Source organism: Aptenodytes patagonicus, chromosome 4 (assembly GCF_965638725.1).
Source record: "Aptenodytes patagonicus chromosome 4, bAptPat1.pri.cur, whole genome shotgun sequence".
Classification (NCBI taxonomy): domain Eukaryota; kingdom Metazoa; phylum Chordata; class Aves; order Sphenisciformes; family Spheniscidae; genus Aptenodytes; species Aptenodytes patagonicus.
In genome coordinates this window covers 67555669-67572182 of record NC_134952.1, presented here as the reverse complement: position 1 = coordinate 67572182, position 16514 = coordinate 67555669, and the positions used below count along the sequence as shown (strand labels likewise).

The window sequence follows — 16514 nt, the reverse complement described above, 5'->3', positions numbered from 1 at the left end:
TTTCATTTCCTCTTTTTTTTGTGCCATAATTGTGGTGTATTGTTGATCTTGGCAAGGGGAGCTGGTTGGGTGCACCAAAGACCTTTAAGCTCTCGAAAAAACAAAGTTAACAAGGCCAGTTGGTTTTATTAAAATAAAGGCTATAGTAAGCAGAAGGAGTTTTTTCCACAGACAAATAGTTTCCCAGGAGTGCTTTGGAATACTCAAATGGACATCTAAAAAAAGGAAGTGGATAACTCCATAAAGCCATTTGTGCAAGACGGACTTGCACTATTAAGTCAGTATCTTATAGCTGGATTAGTAGTGGCAGTAGTATATTTATTTATTTATTTTCATGTAGGTGAATCAGAATATTTTTACTCGGTCTGTGTCAGGTACAGATAATGCCAAAGGAGCAAACACTAAACGACGAGTTCTACAGATCGTGTAACACTGTTTATCAGCCTCTATTACATTAGCATTTCCTTCTGAACTTCTCTACTTTCCTTAGTTTAACTCAACAACACTTAAATATTTCATAGGTCGTGCAAGCAGAATTTTAACTGCCTTACTATTAACTTTGCAGGAGACATATGATAAAGTGATTCCTACGTGCTATGTTGAAAGTTTACCTCCTATTGTTATTTTTGGTATGTTTTTCATGCCTTGATATATGTACTGCAGTAGAACACACAGGTTAAAAGAAATTGCTGCGGAACAGAAAACTACAAAACGTATCTTCTAGAACAACAAAAAGCAGAAAAATCTGTGGGACCCATTCATTGTTTCTACAGCAATTCAAGCCATTTCAACAGGAAAAGTTACCAATAGTCTTGCTGCTCAGCTGCTTTGCTGTACTATGTATGAAACAGTAAGTTCTCAGGATAACAACCTAGTTTGCTGTTGTTCAATATTTAAGGTATGCTATCAGCACCTGACTTAATCACTATCCAGTATCATCATCACTTTTCTGTGCAGCTTTACATACCTCAAAATCACAGAGCAGATCCTGGAAGGCAGCAGAATTTGGAATAATGGAGGTCTCGTGCCCGCTATCAACAGTTCCCACCAAAGAAAAGGTCAGATGGAGTATGTGGCTGTTCAGAAGGGATCGTTTCTTCTTTAACAGCATTGCCAGCAACTTGAACAAGTAAACAGAAAAGGAATTAGTAGCCTATAAACACACAGCAATGTTGTCTAAGCACAAACAAGCATGGATGAAATGTCCCTTTTGAGAAGGCCCTTAACCTATGTCTGATAGTTGATATTCTTGATGAAAAAGCTTGAAAGTGGCATTACGGTTGATTAGAAAAGGGGCACATCCAGGACACCCTCCAGCTCATAAAACATCTGTTCTACACTGCAGACAGTATCTAGGCCCTGAGGATTAGGCACACACAGACACACCTCAGCTCTCTGGTAGTCAGTCACAGTTTAAGACGGCACATGATACATTCTCAGATAGTTCTGTTCCTGGACAGCACCGTGGACACGGTAGACTTAAATACAGCACCCCTAGAGTACTGCATGCACAAATGAGAGGTATTCTGGCACTGAAGAAAAGTAGCCATGACAACATAAATCTGAATAAGCCTGACCTTCTTTTTTCTTGCTACCCTTTGTTGCCCTAAGCATGACCACAGATGTCGTCCTTTCAGTCCTCATTTCTGCTCTAACTTCTTACAATCTGGGTTGGGAAAGAACAAACTGCCAGATGTACTATTGCTACTTCTCATCTTCTGATACAAACTTGTTAAACTCTCAACATACTGGCTTGTTCAGCTTACCATCCTCCTTGAAACATTATTAAAGAAATACAGATTTCTGGGAATCTCTCTCAAACCATGCTATTTGCTGAGGTCAATACAAGTGGAATGTAAGGTCATATGTGATGATCCACTGACTGCTTATGGTGCAAGGAAGACACTGTCTGGATTTGTTTGGTTAAAGTAAGCCAAGGTCTGCAACAGGCTACATGGAATAATATATTTCGACATAACTATACTAGCCATTAGCATTATAAGGTTTGTAAATACTCCGCCCAAACCACAGCACGAACTTTCCGTTTCAGTAAAGCAGTCTTCCTGAGAAACATAAAATGCATTGGTCATATGAAGATCTTTTCAGGTCAGTCAACCAATCCTTCAGCATAACTGATTGCACTTTCCCCACCCCGATGGAGAATTAATAAGTCTTCAGCCTGAAAGCAAACAGCATCACCAGCTATAAAGTCTGTGCAGTCTCCTCAAAATGATGATTCTAGGAATCTACTTGTTCAGTTTTCTTCATGTGTCCCTATCCTCCTCTCTTGCTGGCAGATCACGGAGATAGAAGCTCCCGGGCTTGCAGGGGTGGACTCACAATCACAGGAAAAGAGTCATCTAAGTGCCATAGTTGTGCTCTTCCTTGCTATTAATGAAGGGTCAGTTTCAGCAAAGCAGCTAAACGTGCACAACTGCTTAGCAAAACCTTCCACCCTCTCCTTTAAAAGCCATCCTAAATAACTCATCTATGCTAATTAGCCAAGAGCTCAGTAAACTTAAGAGCAGAAAGTCAGGTTACCACAACACAACAAGGAATTTCCACGGGAACTGCTAGGACAGACAGTGAAGATTCACAGAATCGTAGAATCATTTAGGTTGGAAAAGACCTTTAAAGATCATCAAGTCCAACCATTAACCTAGCACTACCAAGTCCACCACTAAGCCATATCCCTAAGTGCCACATCTACACATCTTTTAAATACCTCCAGGGATGGTGACTCAACCACTTTCCCTGGGCAGCCTGTTCCAATGCTTGACAACCCTTTTGTTGAAGAAATTTTTCCTAATATCCGATCTAAACCTCCCCTGGCGCAACTTGAGGCCATTTCCTCTTGTCCTGTCACTTGGTACTTAGGAAAAGAGAGCAACACCCACCTTGCTACAATCTCCTTTCAGGTAGCTGTACAATCAGCCTGGTCTTTTTTAAGACATTTCTTACATACCTGATAACCTCTGATTCTTTCCATTTCTTTGCTGGCTAGTGGATTGCTCTTTACCACACAGACCAAGGCCTTCACAGCTGCATACAACCCTTCTACATCTGATGCCATGGCTACAAGTCCCAAAATAGCAGCAGCTCCACCAATGTACTGCAGTGTAGTGGCAACAGGCTTGGGGACAAATGTTCTTACTCCTGAGCATAGGCAGAGAAAATAAATTAAAATCAAATCAAATCTAATTCTTGTAGGAAATCATTGTGAACACATCCAGTAATTTGCATTCTAGCATTGCTTGAATTATGAAAAGAGTATCACTAGAAGAACTATGACAAACTCAGAAGAGGAAGTGGATTTTCCAGGGCAAATTTGCACTGGAAAATAGTTTATGACCCAAGGTAAAATAATTAAGTATATTTTCATAATGATAACTCAAATATACTGAAACAAACATCCCATGTTAGCAAAAAAGAAAAAAGATAAGAGTATGTCCATAAAATATAAAAATATTAAATAAATTTAACAATGTACCATTCAACAATTACATGATTTATCTTCTAGACCTAAGTTCTTATTGACAAGTAATTAATCATGTTTAAGCATAATAATTCTCAAGTACTCAACTCACCCAAATATCCTATCAAAGCTGCACCAATGGAGCGCGCTGGTCCATTCAAATGCCCTGCTGAGTTATGTAGCAGCTTCACAGGTGTGGCATTTTCATGAGAAGAAATCGCCAGCTGAACAAAACAAGGGAAAAAAAGCAAGGGCTAAAGGGAAGAGGTTTTTTTTTATGTAAGCCTGAACTTAACTTGTGTATTTCCCTCCTGTGATAAAGAGTGAGTAACATAAAACAAAATAGACCTATTCTAGAGTCATCAGGACATTCTCTAAAGTAAAGAGAAATCTCCCATCTCCAAAGTTTAAGGAAGATGAATCTAACTTTAAAAATAATTCCACCGGATCATAGAATGGTTTGGATTGAAAGGGACCTTTAAAGATCATTTAGTCCAATCCCCCTTCTGTGGGCAGGGACATCTTCCACTAAATGAGCTCAAAGCGCCATCCAACCTGACCTCAAACCCTTCCAGGGATGGGGCATTCACAGCTTCTCTAGGCAACCTCTTCCAGTGTCTCACCACCCTCATTTGTAAAAAGTTTCGTCCTTATGCCCAATCTAAATCCATCTTCTTTCAGTTTAAAACCCTTGCCCCTTGTCCTGTCACTATGCACCCTGGTAAAAAGTCTCTCTCCGTTGTTCTTACAAGCCCACCGTATGTATTGAAAGGCTGCAATAAGGTTTCCTCAGAGCCTTCTGTTCTTCAGGCTAAACAACCCCAACTCTCTCAGACTTTCTTCATAGATGGTCCTTTTACAAATAATTCACTGACTTTTAATGTACTTTGAAGAAAAATGTAAACCGATATTCTGGTTTCCAAATCTGAATCACAGTCAGAGGACTAAGCTATCAGCTTTTTTCATCTGCAATGGTAGAAATATTGTTCAACGATAATCTTAACTGTTTTTCAACGGGATTACAACTGCTATCTACATTAAAAAGCCAAAATACCTCCAAAAGGTGTTAAGATACATAGCTACTAGTAATTCCAAAAACATGAATAAAATCTAGGAGTACAATCTCCTTCAATTTTTTTTTTTTTTTAAACATGAAAGTGATTATGGGCAACTCTTCTGACAAGTACATTATTGTTCCTGGTTGCATTGCACAAATTGCCTTGAAAGAAGTTAAAAGAAAGGAACAAACAAGTAGTACATGTTAACCAACTCATTTCCCAACATACCTGCTTGGCAATAGCTTTACTATCCAACTTGTTGTAAACTTTCCTTATTTTTGCCACTGTAAATGAAGAAACTGACAGTGCATAGAGACCAAAAGAGACCTTCTCTTCTGGTACCAAAGATACTGGAGATGGGTTGATTCCTTCAGACTTTGAATCTTTGCCTTAAAGACAAAATAAAAGTTCATTTCAGTAATAGCACCATTTTTCTTTTCAGTTTTAAGAGTAAAATCTTAAGCAAATTATATTGCAAAATCTTAAGCAAATTATATTGCAAAATAAGTAGAGAAGAAAGGTTTTACAAATAGCTGAGATTTGATATTGTCTTTGCATACTTGCTTGCTGTACCGAAGAGTAGCTTGATAGCATACGAGTTGTGGAATAAATCTGCTATTTAAGGTAAAAGGGCAACGCACAGCAAACATTTCCTTTCAAGAAGGTCTACAATATTAACCCGTAATGGCAACTGGCAGCCTGTGGCTTGGCCAAGCAATAGAAGATGTGGTGCTTCCTCATCTGAATTTTTGGAAGGCAACATTACTCCTGTACTCAATTTGCATACAGCCTAAGGGCTGTTCACTTCCCTTCCCACCTGAAGAAAAACAAAGTACTCAAAAAACAGAGAAGTATTTGGCACATCTGCATATTTGCCTGTGACAACAGGCTTTTTACAATGGTTTTCTAGGAAAAACGCCTTAGAGGATGGTACAAGAGATGCAAGACTGAAGAACGACCAAAAGGCCCAGGCATCAAAGAGAATATATAACTGTATCTTTAGTATTTTGTATCCAATGCTCCGAAAGTGGATGCTTCTTGTGAGACACTGCAAACACTATGACTGACAGGTGTCTACAATGCTCAGAGGAAGCGTGCAAAACTCAGCACCTGAAAGCTCAACATAGAGATTCACTTCTGCATCTTCATTCCAGTTCAAAAGGTGTCTGCAACTCCAGTGAAACACATTAATGGAATTAAAAAAGCATGAAGGTTCCTCACCTAACACTGAAACAAATGAGAAACTGGGTGTCTACATAATTTTTTGAACCAGGGTCAAGTCTCTGTCAAGTTTCACTTAAGAGAGAATTTCAGAAGTCTTGGTTTCCCCATAACTGAAATCCTCATTAGATCCTCTGCTCATGCGGATGCCCTGAGAACATTGCTCCAGTCCAGTGAACAGACAAAGGAATTCCTCCTGAACTAGTAACTGCTCTCTGAGGGGTCTTTCCAAGACTTAAAGAGCATCAGGTTTTTCATTTCGTTTAAACACAGGGCAAAGTCTCAGAAGATGGCAATCTTGCTCACTGAAAACAGGGACAAAACTTCTGAAAGAAGCATTGCATGGGCAAATTGCAAGTCAGACACAATTTCCTTGTAAAGGACAACAGCGGAAGACTGCAAGGGCTCTTCCCTTCTCCAGGATTCCCACAAATAATCATTACACTAAGGAAAAACAAGCATTTTGGAAAGAGAGGCCAAAATAAAAGGGTAAGATACAGAGCTTCATACTGCACCCCCTATCAAACTCCTTAGGGTTTGGCACAGTGCACATGACATGAACAGCTTAGACCCAAACAGAAACACGTCCTTTGTTCTGGAGCAGACCACTCCTGAAATACAATGAACTGAGCAAAGCTTGTGCGAGAGAAATACACTGGTGCACTGGAAAAAGTCAGTATGTTAAGAAGGGAAGAATTCTTTTAAGTTACTGTGGGCTTCCTGGTGAACATGGCCTTAGCATAAGGGTAGGAAGATCTTTAATTCTTGGAAGTGAATGAACAAATTCACATTCACGGAATTTACTTTGGCTAATTTGGTACTTGCACAGCGCCAGTCAAAATGCCTTCCAGGAGAAATTATAATTGACTAGCAGATACCTAAATCCAGAGTTGCTCACCAGGTTTGTCTAGCTGTCAAAAAAGCAAGTACGTGACACAGATCTGTAGATGGCAAAATTCAATTCCCTGGAGTTTTTCACTCAAGATGGGCAAGGAAAGCTACCTTCTTTTTTATGATACTTCTTTCTTTCACAACCTGAAGATCATCTACATTTGGGGTGGGGGGTGTCTGTCACCACTCTAGGGACAGCTTTCACCATGAAAAGTAAGACTGTGCACTCCCTGTACATACTTTTGTTTTCCTACCACTCTCGTCACTCACTGCCTCCTTCCTTGAGATGGTGACAGTTTCTCTCCAGAAGAGCTGGAGAGCGTTATGGTCCTCATGGGGAAAGACAATGCAAGGACAAGATGACTTGATATGTTCCCTATTTTTATTTACGTTTCACTGAAAAGCCCTGTAATAGCCAGGTAAAGCAATGAGCATCTTCTGATGTAACACTGATGTTATTCTTAACTGCACAGAAAGACAGGGAGCTCTACAGAACAGGAAAATCTCACTAGTGACAGTTCATCTTACCAGAGCTAATGAAGAATCTGTTGTCTGAATAGTTAAAAACAGGTTATGGACACACATTTCTAATAAGGTTATTCACATCTTTTCGTGTTGCACTCCCCTCAATTTCAAACAAGAACACTTAAAAAATGTAACAGAATTGCCCATATTTGTTTGCAATGAATGCTTAAAGACTATCTGCTGTACTACAATCCCTCCCTGTTTGATTTTTTTTCTCAGTTGACCTATTTAGGCCCTATAAACAATGACATTTCAAGACAGCTGTGTTTGAAGTACAGAATACATTGCAGATTTGCAAATGAGTGCTATCACTAGAAACTGACAAGTTAAAATGCCGTTCCAGTTTCACTTTCTACAGATAAATATAATATACAGTATGAATAATGACAGCTTTAAGCACTTCTAACTGGTTTAAAACCAAAGTGAGGAATACAAGGACTTCTAGCATATCTCAGTACAAGAACTATCAGAAGTATGTTAAAACAGTCATTTGGATTTCTATCATCCTCTTCAATAGCAGCTACTAATCTTCTTACGAACAGCCGGCTTTTCCTTTCTGCTACCACATACTCTGCTTTCTCACCTCTTCTGCCAATATGCATACAAAAGATTCCACTGCACCCGGGCCAAGTTACTAGCTGCCATTTGAATTGTACTTACATGGTACATATACTGCTTGAAAGCTTCCGACGTAATTTGGTCCCAGCTCATAAATGGTGCTAACACCTGGGGCAGGCAAAACTTCCTCCAGGAAATGTGTAGGGCCCAAACGCCACACTAATGAAGAGAGCTGGCGCTGTGCGGGTGGTGTGCCAATATAGGCATAAACAGTGCTGACTACAGGTGGATTGGCAGAACCAGATCCACTAGGGCTACTATGAATATAGTGAAGCTGTAAGGGAGAAAAACACAGGGAAGTTATTGAGATAGCATGGGTACTGTGAAAAGAAAGTAGACAGATCAGAAATTCGGGAAAGCGATTTGCAAACCAGGGGATGTACCAAATGACTGCTATGTAATGCACGGTATTCTGATACTATACAGCAAAAGTCAGCAAAGAACACTAACCAGAAGGTAAATGCAAAGATCAGAAGTTAAGCAGCTTTCAAAAGATGAAGGTGTGTATGGAAACACAGGATGAGAACATGCGAGTTCTGTGCTTAAAAATGCTAAAGAACAAGGGCGTATCTTGCTTCTAAAAACACAGTGCTTTATGATGGTCATTATTTTTGCAAAAGCAGTAAGATGATCTCATAACCTTGTGTTCTTTCTCCTCCTCCTTCAGCTGGTGAAAACATGCCTTTGGTAATTATACTCTTTCGAGCTAACATGCAAACGTGATGAAAATTTGATAAGATTTTCAGATGGCAATAAAACAAATACATGGAGAAGATGCTGGCCTATATATAATGGCAGTAACAATCTTACAGACATTTTCCATCTACCTTGCAAAAATTCTGTTACCAGCTGTTGAATGTAGTCACGTATGGCTAGATACATACTCATGTGTTACAGCTATAAGCGTAACAAGTAAAGTTACTATAGTCCTCTTTCTGCAAAAGGAATACTGAAAGGTAAACCTTGAAAGTCAAAATACTGTTTTACCTATAGCAGTATAGTAACACTAGCTAATTTGCACGTCACACCGGGATTAATTTACTCCCTTAAGGCCCACGCCTGCCAGATGCCAAATGCTCTTTAGTTATCAGTTACAGGTCAGGAATACTTTGTGCTCAGTGGACAGGTCCACAGTGCTCTTCACTGCTCTCTGCTTTTGGCCTCCTAGTTTCTTCTACCTAACAATAAAATATTGACCTTTACAACCAAATGTGTTTCATCTACAATCAGCTAACAACAACACTGGACATCTCAGTAGCTATCACTGACAAGGGGATGCTATTTATGGGATGGCAAGAGGGTTGGGGAAAGAAAAACATGGCTAAATTGGCAAAACTGTCTTACTCTGTAATCTCCCTATTATTCAAAGGTAGATCTGCCACATGGTCCTGGGATAAGTCTTCTTCAGCTTTTTATCATCCTTCTAATTAATCCAGTCAGCAGCATAGCCGTGCCACACTTGCCTCACATCCAATACAACATGTCCACTTCACTTTAGTGTTACTATCGCTCATGCCTGAGAAAGCATTCATTATCTTCTCCCCTTAGCAGGACTAGGGCTGGGTCCGAGCTGTGTAGTGAGCAAAGACCTCTTTTTGCAAGGCTCCTCATTTTGGGTTTGGTTTTTGCTTTTGGTTTAGAGTTTGTTTGGTTTTTTTAGTGTGGTTTTTTGTTGTTGTTTTGCGTGGTTTTTTTACAGATGTATATGCGCAGAGAGAGAGAAATCACTCCAACCAGTAAAAATGAGGATTTAAAGATTTATTTTACCTTAACAGTGTTAACAAGCTGTCCATCAAGGTAGAGCGCAGCTGTGCTGTTCTTTAGCATGCCTTTACTCATGACCAGAACTAGATGATGCCACTGGCCTTCCACAATGAGGTCACCACAGCGAAAACGGGCACAACAAGGAAGAATTTCATAAAATGATGATTCCTCACTGAAGTCATCAACTAAAGGGAAAGTACCAGTTAGCGGGCACCAGAAGAAATGTTATTTGTCTGTTTTAAGCTTCTTATATCATTAGGCTTTACACGAAACAATCTACAGCAATACATTAAAGCCGAAATTTTAGAAAACACATAGTTAACAATGTGACCACAAATACAATTAACAAGATACAAATGAAATCATATGATTAACAAGATATGACTTTAGACTTTCAAATACAAGAATTGAAAGAATGAAATCGGAAGTTTTGAGAAAGTATTCAGATCAAATTGTCACAATTTGACAGGCTGAACGTCATTAGATACTTGCACATTAACAAACCAGTATAGTTTTGGTAGTATCAACAATGGGTCTCTTCTTCCTTTGCCTTAATTCTTCTCTAAGAAAATTCTCAGGATACTTTTAGACTTTTGACAATTACGTTTTACTTCTCCCCTTCTACCCTCCCTTTGAAATTTTAGCTGGAATGACTAGTTTGCTCAAGTTTTACTAACTTTCTCATGCCACTATGCAGGTCACAGAAAATTTTTTTTGTTGTTTTTCTAAAAACGTTTTTACAGCAGTAGTTGGCAAGAAGTAACAGATGTCTCTCTAAACCTACGGAGCTATTTTTCACCTTTCTCATACCGTGGAGAGAAAGATATCCATACTTCCTGGACCTTCTCCTCACACTTTTCCCTGCTCCACCATGGTCTCCTCCACAGGCCCCACTACCTGCTCCAGTGTGGTCTTCTCCAGGGGCCTGGAGCACCTCCTCCCCTCCTTCTGCTCTCACCTTTGTGTCCTCAGGGCGCTTTCTGTCACATTTTTTAACTTACTCCTCACTCCATGCAGCATTTCGCCCTCTCATGTACATGTGTTTTCCTAGAGGCACCACCAGCACGGCTGCTGGGCTCAGCTGTGCCCTGCGGGGGGTCCACTGCGGAGCCAGCTGGAACTGGCCATATCCAGGCACAGGGCAGCCCCGGCCTCTTCCCACAGAAGCGCCCTCTTGGCCCCCCAGCACCTGGCCACAGACACTCAGTATAAGCTTGCCACTATCTTGCTTAAACAATTAGGTCACACACAAAAGAAGATACAATTAGAAACATTGCCTTTCAAAGCATCTGCGTCAGAATCATGCTAAATTACAAAGCATAAGTGAAGTTAAAGATGAGGTTGAAAACCTGAGACTTTTTTTCCTTAATAAAAGCCACAAATATGACATCTGGCTAGTGAGATGCATCACAGACCAGGGGTACTCGTTAACTCAAGCCTCAGCACAGTGGCTTCTCTTCTTCCCTTTTTGCAGTTCTAAGGAAAATTAATTTTCTGAAGTGCTTCTACTGAAGGGGTAGCTCAGGGCTGAGACGTTTCTGCCTAAGTCAAAACAAAGACTTCATGACGTCTCATCCGTTCCCTTTCAGTACTGTAACCACAGCGAGTCACCCTTGCCTTCTCTTCACCTTACCAGCAACGGTGCCTGGGTCGTAAGGCAGCTGACCCGATGCAAGCACCAGCTGCTGTGGGGTAAAGTGAGCTGCACCCGCTGCTCCATTGGCTATCTCTGCACCAACAGTGAGAGGAGTCAGAGACGGATGCCTGCCTTCCAGACATGCGGCCAGAGGAACCCACTCCCAGCTTCTCCGCAGGGGCTGCAAACCACAAGCTGCTGACCACCCATCCCCAGTTCACACACCTATACTCTTCAGCATTTCCCAGGTCTTTCTTCACTAATGGGTGCTGAATTCTGTTCTCCTGAATGTTGAAATACACTTTAGTTCTCAGCACACATTTTTTTCATTTCTCTAAAAGGCATCCTTTGACTTCATACCAGAGGGCATGATCAGTTTGCAGGTGCATTAGCTTCTCCATCACAAAGCAGAATGACCCACACTCTACTTGAAAGCTTGTGTCCCCCCCAACAACAAAAACCCCAGAAAACCAAAGCTCAAAAATTTTCCACCAGGGAATGCTTCAACAGAAAATAGGAGCTTTTCAGATCTCTCTTCATTCTTTCATATTGAAGGAAAAGAAACCACTAATCCTCTTACCTCAACAGCTGCCTGCACAGGCAGAACACTAATTTCTTTAGAAATAGCACAAGGAAAATGATAAAAGCAGAGTACTTGGAACTGACTTTCAGATACAAAAATAACCTCAAGTTCTTTTACTCAGCCAAACACCTCTGAGCACAATTCTCACTCACAAGAAAGATCCTTAAACCACCCCATTTATTCTTACAATGGACTGTCAGCACTTCCAGTCCCCGTGCTGGCAGGCCTGCCATCTCAGTTCTTCGGGTACTTACCTGCTCAGCACTTGCGGTACCCCCCCCAACTACGACTCCAGTAAAGCAAAGTATCCCATTCAATTAAAAAACAGTCTTTGTAGTCAGAGACCTTCAGATCTTCTCTGACAAAGCCTCTTCAAATCCAATCTCTTTTAAAGAGTTAGATAGAAGAGGTTTACGAACTAAAAACATACGATCTATAGCTCCAGCACAGACTAAAGCAATTAATATGAAGATAAACTTATTTAATCCTCTCTTATAAGAATTCGGTCTTTTGAGAAAGAAAACACTGTCAATATCTTTGTAATTTAAGAGGTTTAGTTCCTCCCTTATACTATGGGTCTTCAGCTCTCAAGTTTTAGGTTTTGAATCTGACTTCTACTAAGAGAAACTACTGCAGTTAATGATGCAAATGTCCGCTTATCATGAAAATAAGGAATATTCTGTAACAGATACCGAATGAAGCTACAAACTCTTTCTGAAAACTGATCACAGCATTAAAACATGAAGTGAATGACTGATCGCCTTCAAATAGCCCTCCAGTGTTGGGACTATGCAGATTGAAAAAGTCTTCACAACCTGTTAGTTTACTATTTCCAAACTTCTTCAAAGCAAAGATAGTTAACATTTTCACCTCAAGAAACGATATCTAAAATGAACGATACAAGACAAATAAAAGACAAAACTCTTCCAAAAACAGTGATGTAATCCCTCCTTCAAATCTATAATACTTGGGGTTTTGGCAAAAGTTTTTCTTTATATGCAGATATCCAATCTTCTTTGAAAATTATAAAAGCTCCTTAATTTCTACATGAATGTTTACATTTTATATTTTTCCATTGTCAAAACCCATTAGGAGCTGGTGAAGCTGCAACTGAAGTTCCATCACACACAATTCCAATTCTTCTAGATACTAGGTTCAAAATAAACTTGCTGTTGCATCCCCATAATATCATCAGGATTGGCTGATGACACGACACAACTCTTACCATAACTTTGAAGCAATTCTTCTTTAGTTGAAACAATCAGTGACCGGTCTTTTGCTGAGAGGACAATGGCAAGACATACATAATGCTGCTCCGAAGAGTTTGCACGCCGCACTACAGTAAGAAGTCTCACGGGATGGTTATTAGGAGGCGTACTAAAACGTTCAATACAAAACCAAGTTGAGTAGCTTAAACCAGATGGCGGTGGGAAAAATCTTTCACCTAAAAACAAAAATGAAAGCCCATTATATCGCTGGAGTAGCTAGTACTTAGGATACCTACTTGTTCCTGTTTCTTTTTTCATATCGGCTCAGTTGATACAAGCTGTGCTTTCTCAAACTTTTCCTTCATGGGCTTCAATGTTACTTCTTCCATTTCTGACTCAAGCTTGGAGGAAAAGCCACCTAAAGCTAGCTCAGAGGGGTTTCTTTCAAAACAAAGTAAAGCAAGAATTGCACACTATTCCCTCCCATTCTAAAAACAAAAGTCAACTCTGAAGCTGTGCTTGTTCAGAACAACCCAGTTTCAGTTCCCTAGACAAAAAAAAGTGGAAATGGATCAGGCCCTCAGAAACTGCTAATACGCTTCTTCAATAGGTGTGACTCATTGAAGAAGCCTTTGTTGAAGAAGACCTCTCCACCACATACACCTGACTCCATTTCATCTCCTAGGGTGCTCCCACAGAACAACAAAGAGGTCACACACTTCAAGTACTGTCTAAGTCTGTCTTACTGCAGTAAACCTCCGACTTAGTTTTTAGACTTAACACCTTTTTTAACTAAGTGATCACGTTCATTTAGCCCCGCAGCACACCAGGTTCCTGTAGGGTGAACAGCCTACAGTGAACAAGTGTAAGGATAGCAAACAATTTAGATGGGATTTTTGTGATGATGTGTGTAACTACACCTGTAATAAATACAGTCAAGAATTCAGCAGAACAAAACCACAAGTACAGCATTACAATTCATTCCACATTTCCTGTGCTCTTCACACTACTTCCTCAACTTGTTCTTAATGCATCCAGGTTCATTATTCATATGCTTCTCTTGATTACAACTTAACCTTCTGCTGAAAGCCTTGTATTTTAAAGCAATCACACATTTGTATTTTATATTGCTTTTCATTGATTTGGGGGCAAAAAGCAACAGGAACACACACACACAAAAAGACACAAAAAGTTCTCAATTACAAGTGTACAACAGCCAACACCATACTATCACTTCATGGCTAGCAAAGAAATACAAGAGAACTAAACATCAGATAGAAAACACTGCTAACAGTCATACTCGAGTACTTACCAGTTCCAATTCCACTGACAACCGCACCGTCAATAAGTCCTGTTGTAACAGCATTATTTGTAGGTGCATTATGGGGAGCCAAACTTGGCAAGAACAGGCAGCTGTTAAACAGAAGGCCAGTAACACACCAGAGTTTATGAAAGTCAATATAACCGGAGTTCAATACAAACAAAGTATAGCCTAGGAAAATATACCATAAGCACACCATCACTCTCCTTGACTATATGTATTCATGAAAAGTAGAAATTAATTCTCAAGATTTTTCCTTGTGAGGCTAAATTATCTCCAGTGCAAAGAGCTTTGGCAGCGTATGTCTTTGGTGCAAAGGCACAGAGACTTATGCCCACATGGCTCCACAGCATAAGATGCTCCCTTGTGGGCAACCATGACTCGCTGCAGCCTTTGAGATGTTCTGGACTCTCAAAGAGACTAAATTAGCTAAATACTGATTGGATACTGAAAGGAACAGGAAAACACACCTGATCAACATGTGGCTCAGGGGCTGGTGCCATCGGCGGAATTTTGGCTTTTTTGATCATGGGGAGGTTTACACCAGCAGGCACCGGGCCTGCTGGTGACAGATGGAGTCCAGCTATCTCACAGGGGGAAAAGGATCATTGCTCATGAATTGGCAGGGCTCACTGAGAGGGCTTTAAAACTAGGTTTGAAGGGGGAAGGGGATAAAACCAGGCTCACTAGAGATGAGCCTAGGGGTGGCATGCCGATGCTGGGGGCAAAATCGATAGCCCAGCTCAAGTGCATCTACACCAATGCATGCAGCATGGGCGGCAAACAGGAGGAGCTGGAAGCCATTGTGCAGCGGGAGAGATATGACTTAGTCACCATCACAGAAACATAGTGGGGTGACCCTCACGATGGGAGTGCTGCAATGGATGGCTATAGACTCTTCAGAAGGGACAGGCGAGGAAGGAGAGGCGGTGGGGTGGCCCTGAATGTTAGGGAGTGTTTCGATTGTCTAGAGCTCAACGATTGTGATGATGATACGGTTGAGTGTTTATGGGTAAGGATGAGGGGGAAGGCCAACGAGGCAGATATCCTGCTGGGAGTCTGTTATAGACCACTCAACCAGGATGAAGGGGTGGATGAAGCGTTCTACAAGCAGCTGGCAGAAGTCTCACAATCGCTAGCCCTTGTTCTCGTGGGGGACTTCAACTTCCCGGACATCTGCTGGAAATACAACGTGGCAGAGAGGAAGCAGTCTAGGAGGTTCCTGGAGTGTGTGGAAGACAACTTCCTGACACAGCTGGTAAGTGAGCCTACCAGGGGAGGTGCCTCGCTCGACCTGCTGTTTACTAACAGAGAAGGACTGGTGGGAGATGTGGTGGTTGGAGGCTGTCTTGGGCTTAGCGACCATGAAACGGTGGAATTCTCGATTCTTGGTGAAGTAAGGAGGGAGGCCAGCAAAACCACAGCCATGGACTTCTGGAGGGCGGACTTTGGCCTGTTCAGGACACTGGTTGAGAGAGTCCCTTGGGAGACAGCCCTGAGGGGCAAAACGGTCCAGGAAGGCTGGACGATCTTCAAGAAGGAAGTCTCAAAGGCGCAGGAGCAGGCTGTCCCCATGTGCCGTAATAAGAACGGGTGGGGAAGACGACCGGCCTGGCTGAACGGGGAGCTTTTGCTGGGATTCAGGGAAAAAAGGAGAATTTACCATTTGTGGAAGAAGGGGCAGGCAACTCAAGAAGAGTACAGGGATCTCGTTAGGTCATGCAGAGAGGACATTAGAAAGGCAAAAGCCCAGCTAGAACGAAATCTGGCTGCTGTCATTAGAGACAACAAAAAATGTTTTTACAAATATATTAATGAGAAAAAGAGAGCCAAGGAGAATCTCCATCCTTTATTGGATGCGAGGGGGAACATTGTCACCGAGGATGACGAAAAGGCTGAGGTACTTAATGCCTTCTTTGCCTCAGTCTTTAACAGGCAGAGCAGTTATCCTCAGGGTACTCGGCCCCCTGAGCTGGAAGACAGGGATGGTGAGCAGGATGAACCCCCCATAATCCAAGAGGAAGCAGTCAACGACCTGCTATGCCACCTGGACACTCACAAGTCTATGGGGCCAGATGGGATCCACCCGAGAGTGCTGAGGGAGCTGGCGGAGGAGCTTGCCAAGCCGCTCTCCATCATTTGTCAGCAGTCCTGGTTAACGGGGGAGGTCCCGGACGACTGGAGGCTTGCCAATGTGACACCCATCTACAAGAA

General features: G+C 41.5%; 1 protein-coding gene across 6 annotated transcripts in view; it reads right to left on the bottom strand.

Moving 5' to 3' along the window:
- Positions 1-16514, bottom strand: part of WDFY3 (WD repeat and FYVE domain containing 3) — a 190098-nt gene that overhangs the window by 57019 nt on the left and 116565 nt on the right. For all 6 annotated transcript variants that reach the window (XM_076337073.1, XM_076337070.1, XM_076337074.1 and 3 more), the window contains 8 exons: positions 14292-14392; positions 12997-13215; positions 9556-9737; positions 7831-8062; positions 4762-4922; positions 3588-3699; positions 2966-3156; positions 968-1120 (listed from right to left, as the gene is read on the bottom strand). In XM_076337073.1, the coding sequence (XP_076193188.1) occupies positions 968-1120; positions 2966-3156; positions 3588-3699; positions 4762-4922; positions 7831-8062; positions 9556-9737; positions 12997-13215; positions 14292-14392 (1351 nt within the window). The remainder of the gene's footprint in view (positions 1-967; positions 1121-2965; positions 3157-3587; positions 3700-4761; positions 4923-7830; positions 8063-9555; positions 9738-12996; positions 13216-14291; positions 14393-16514) is intronic.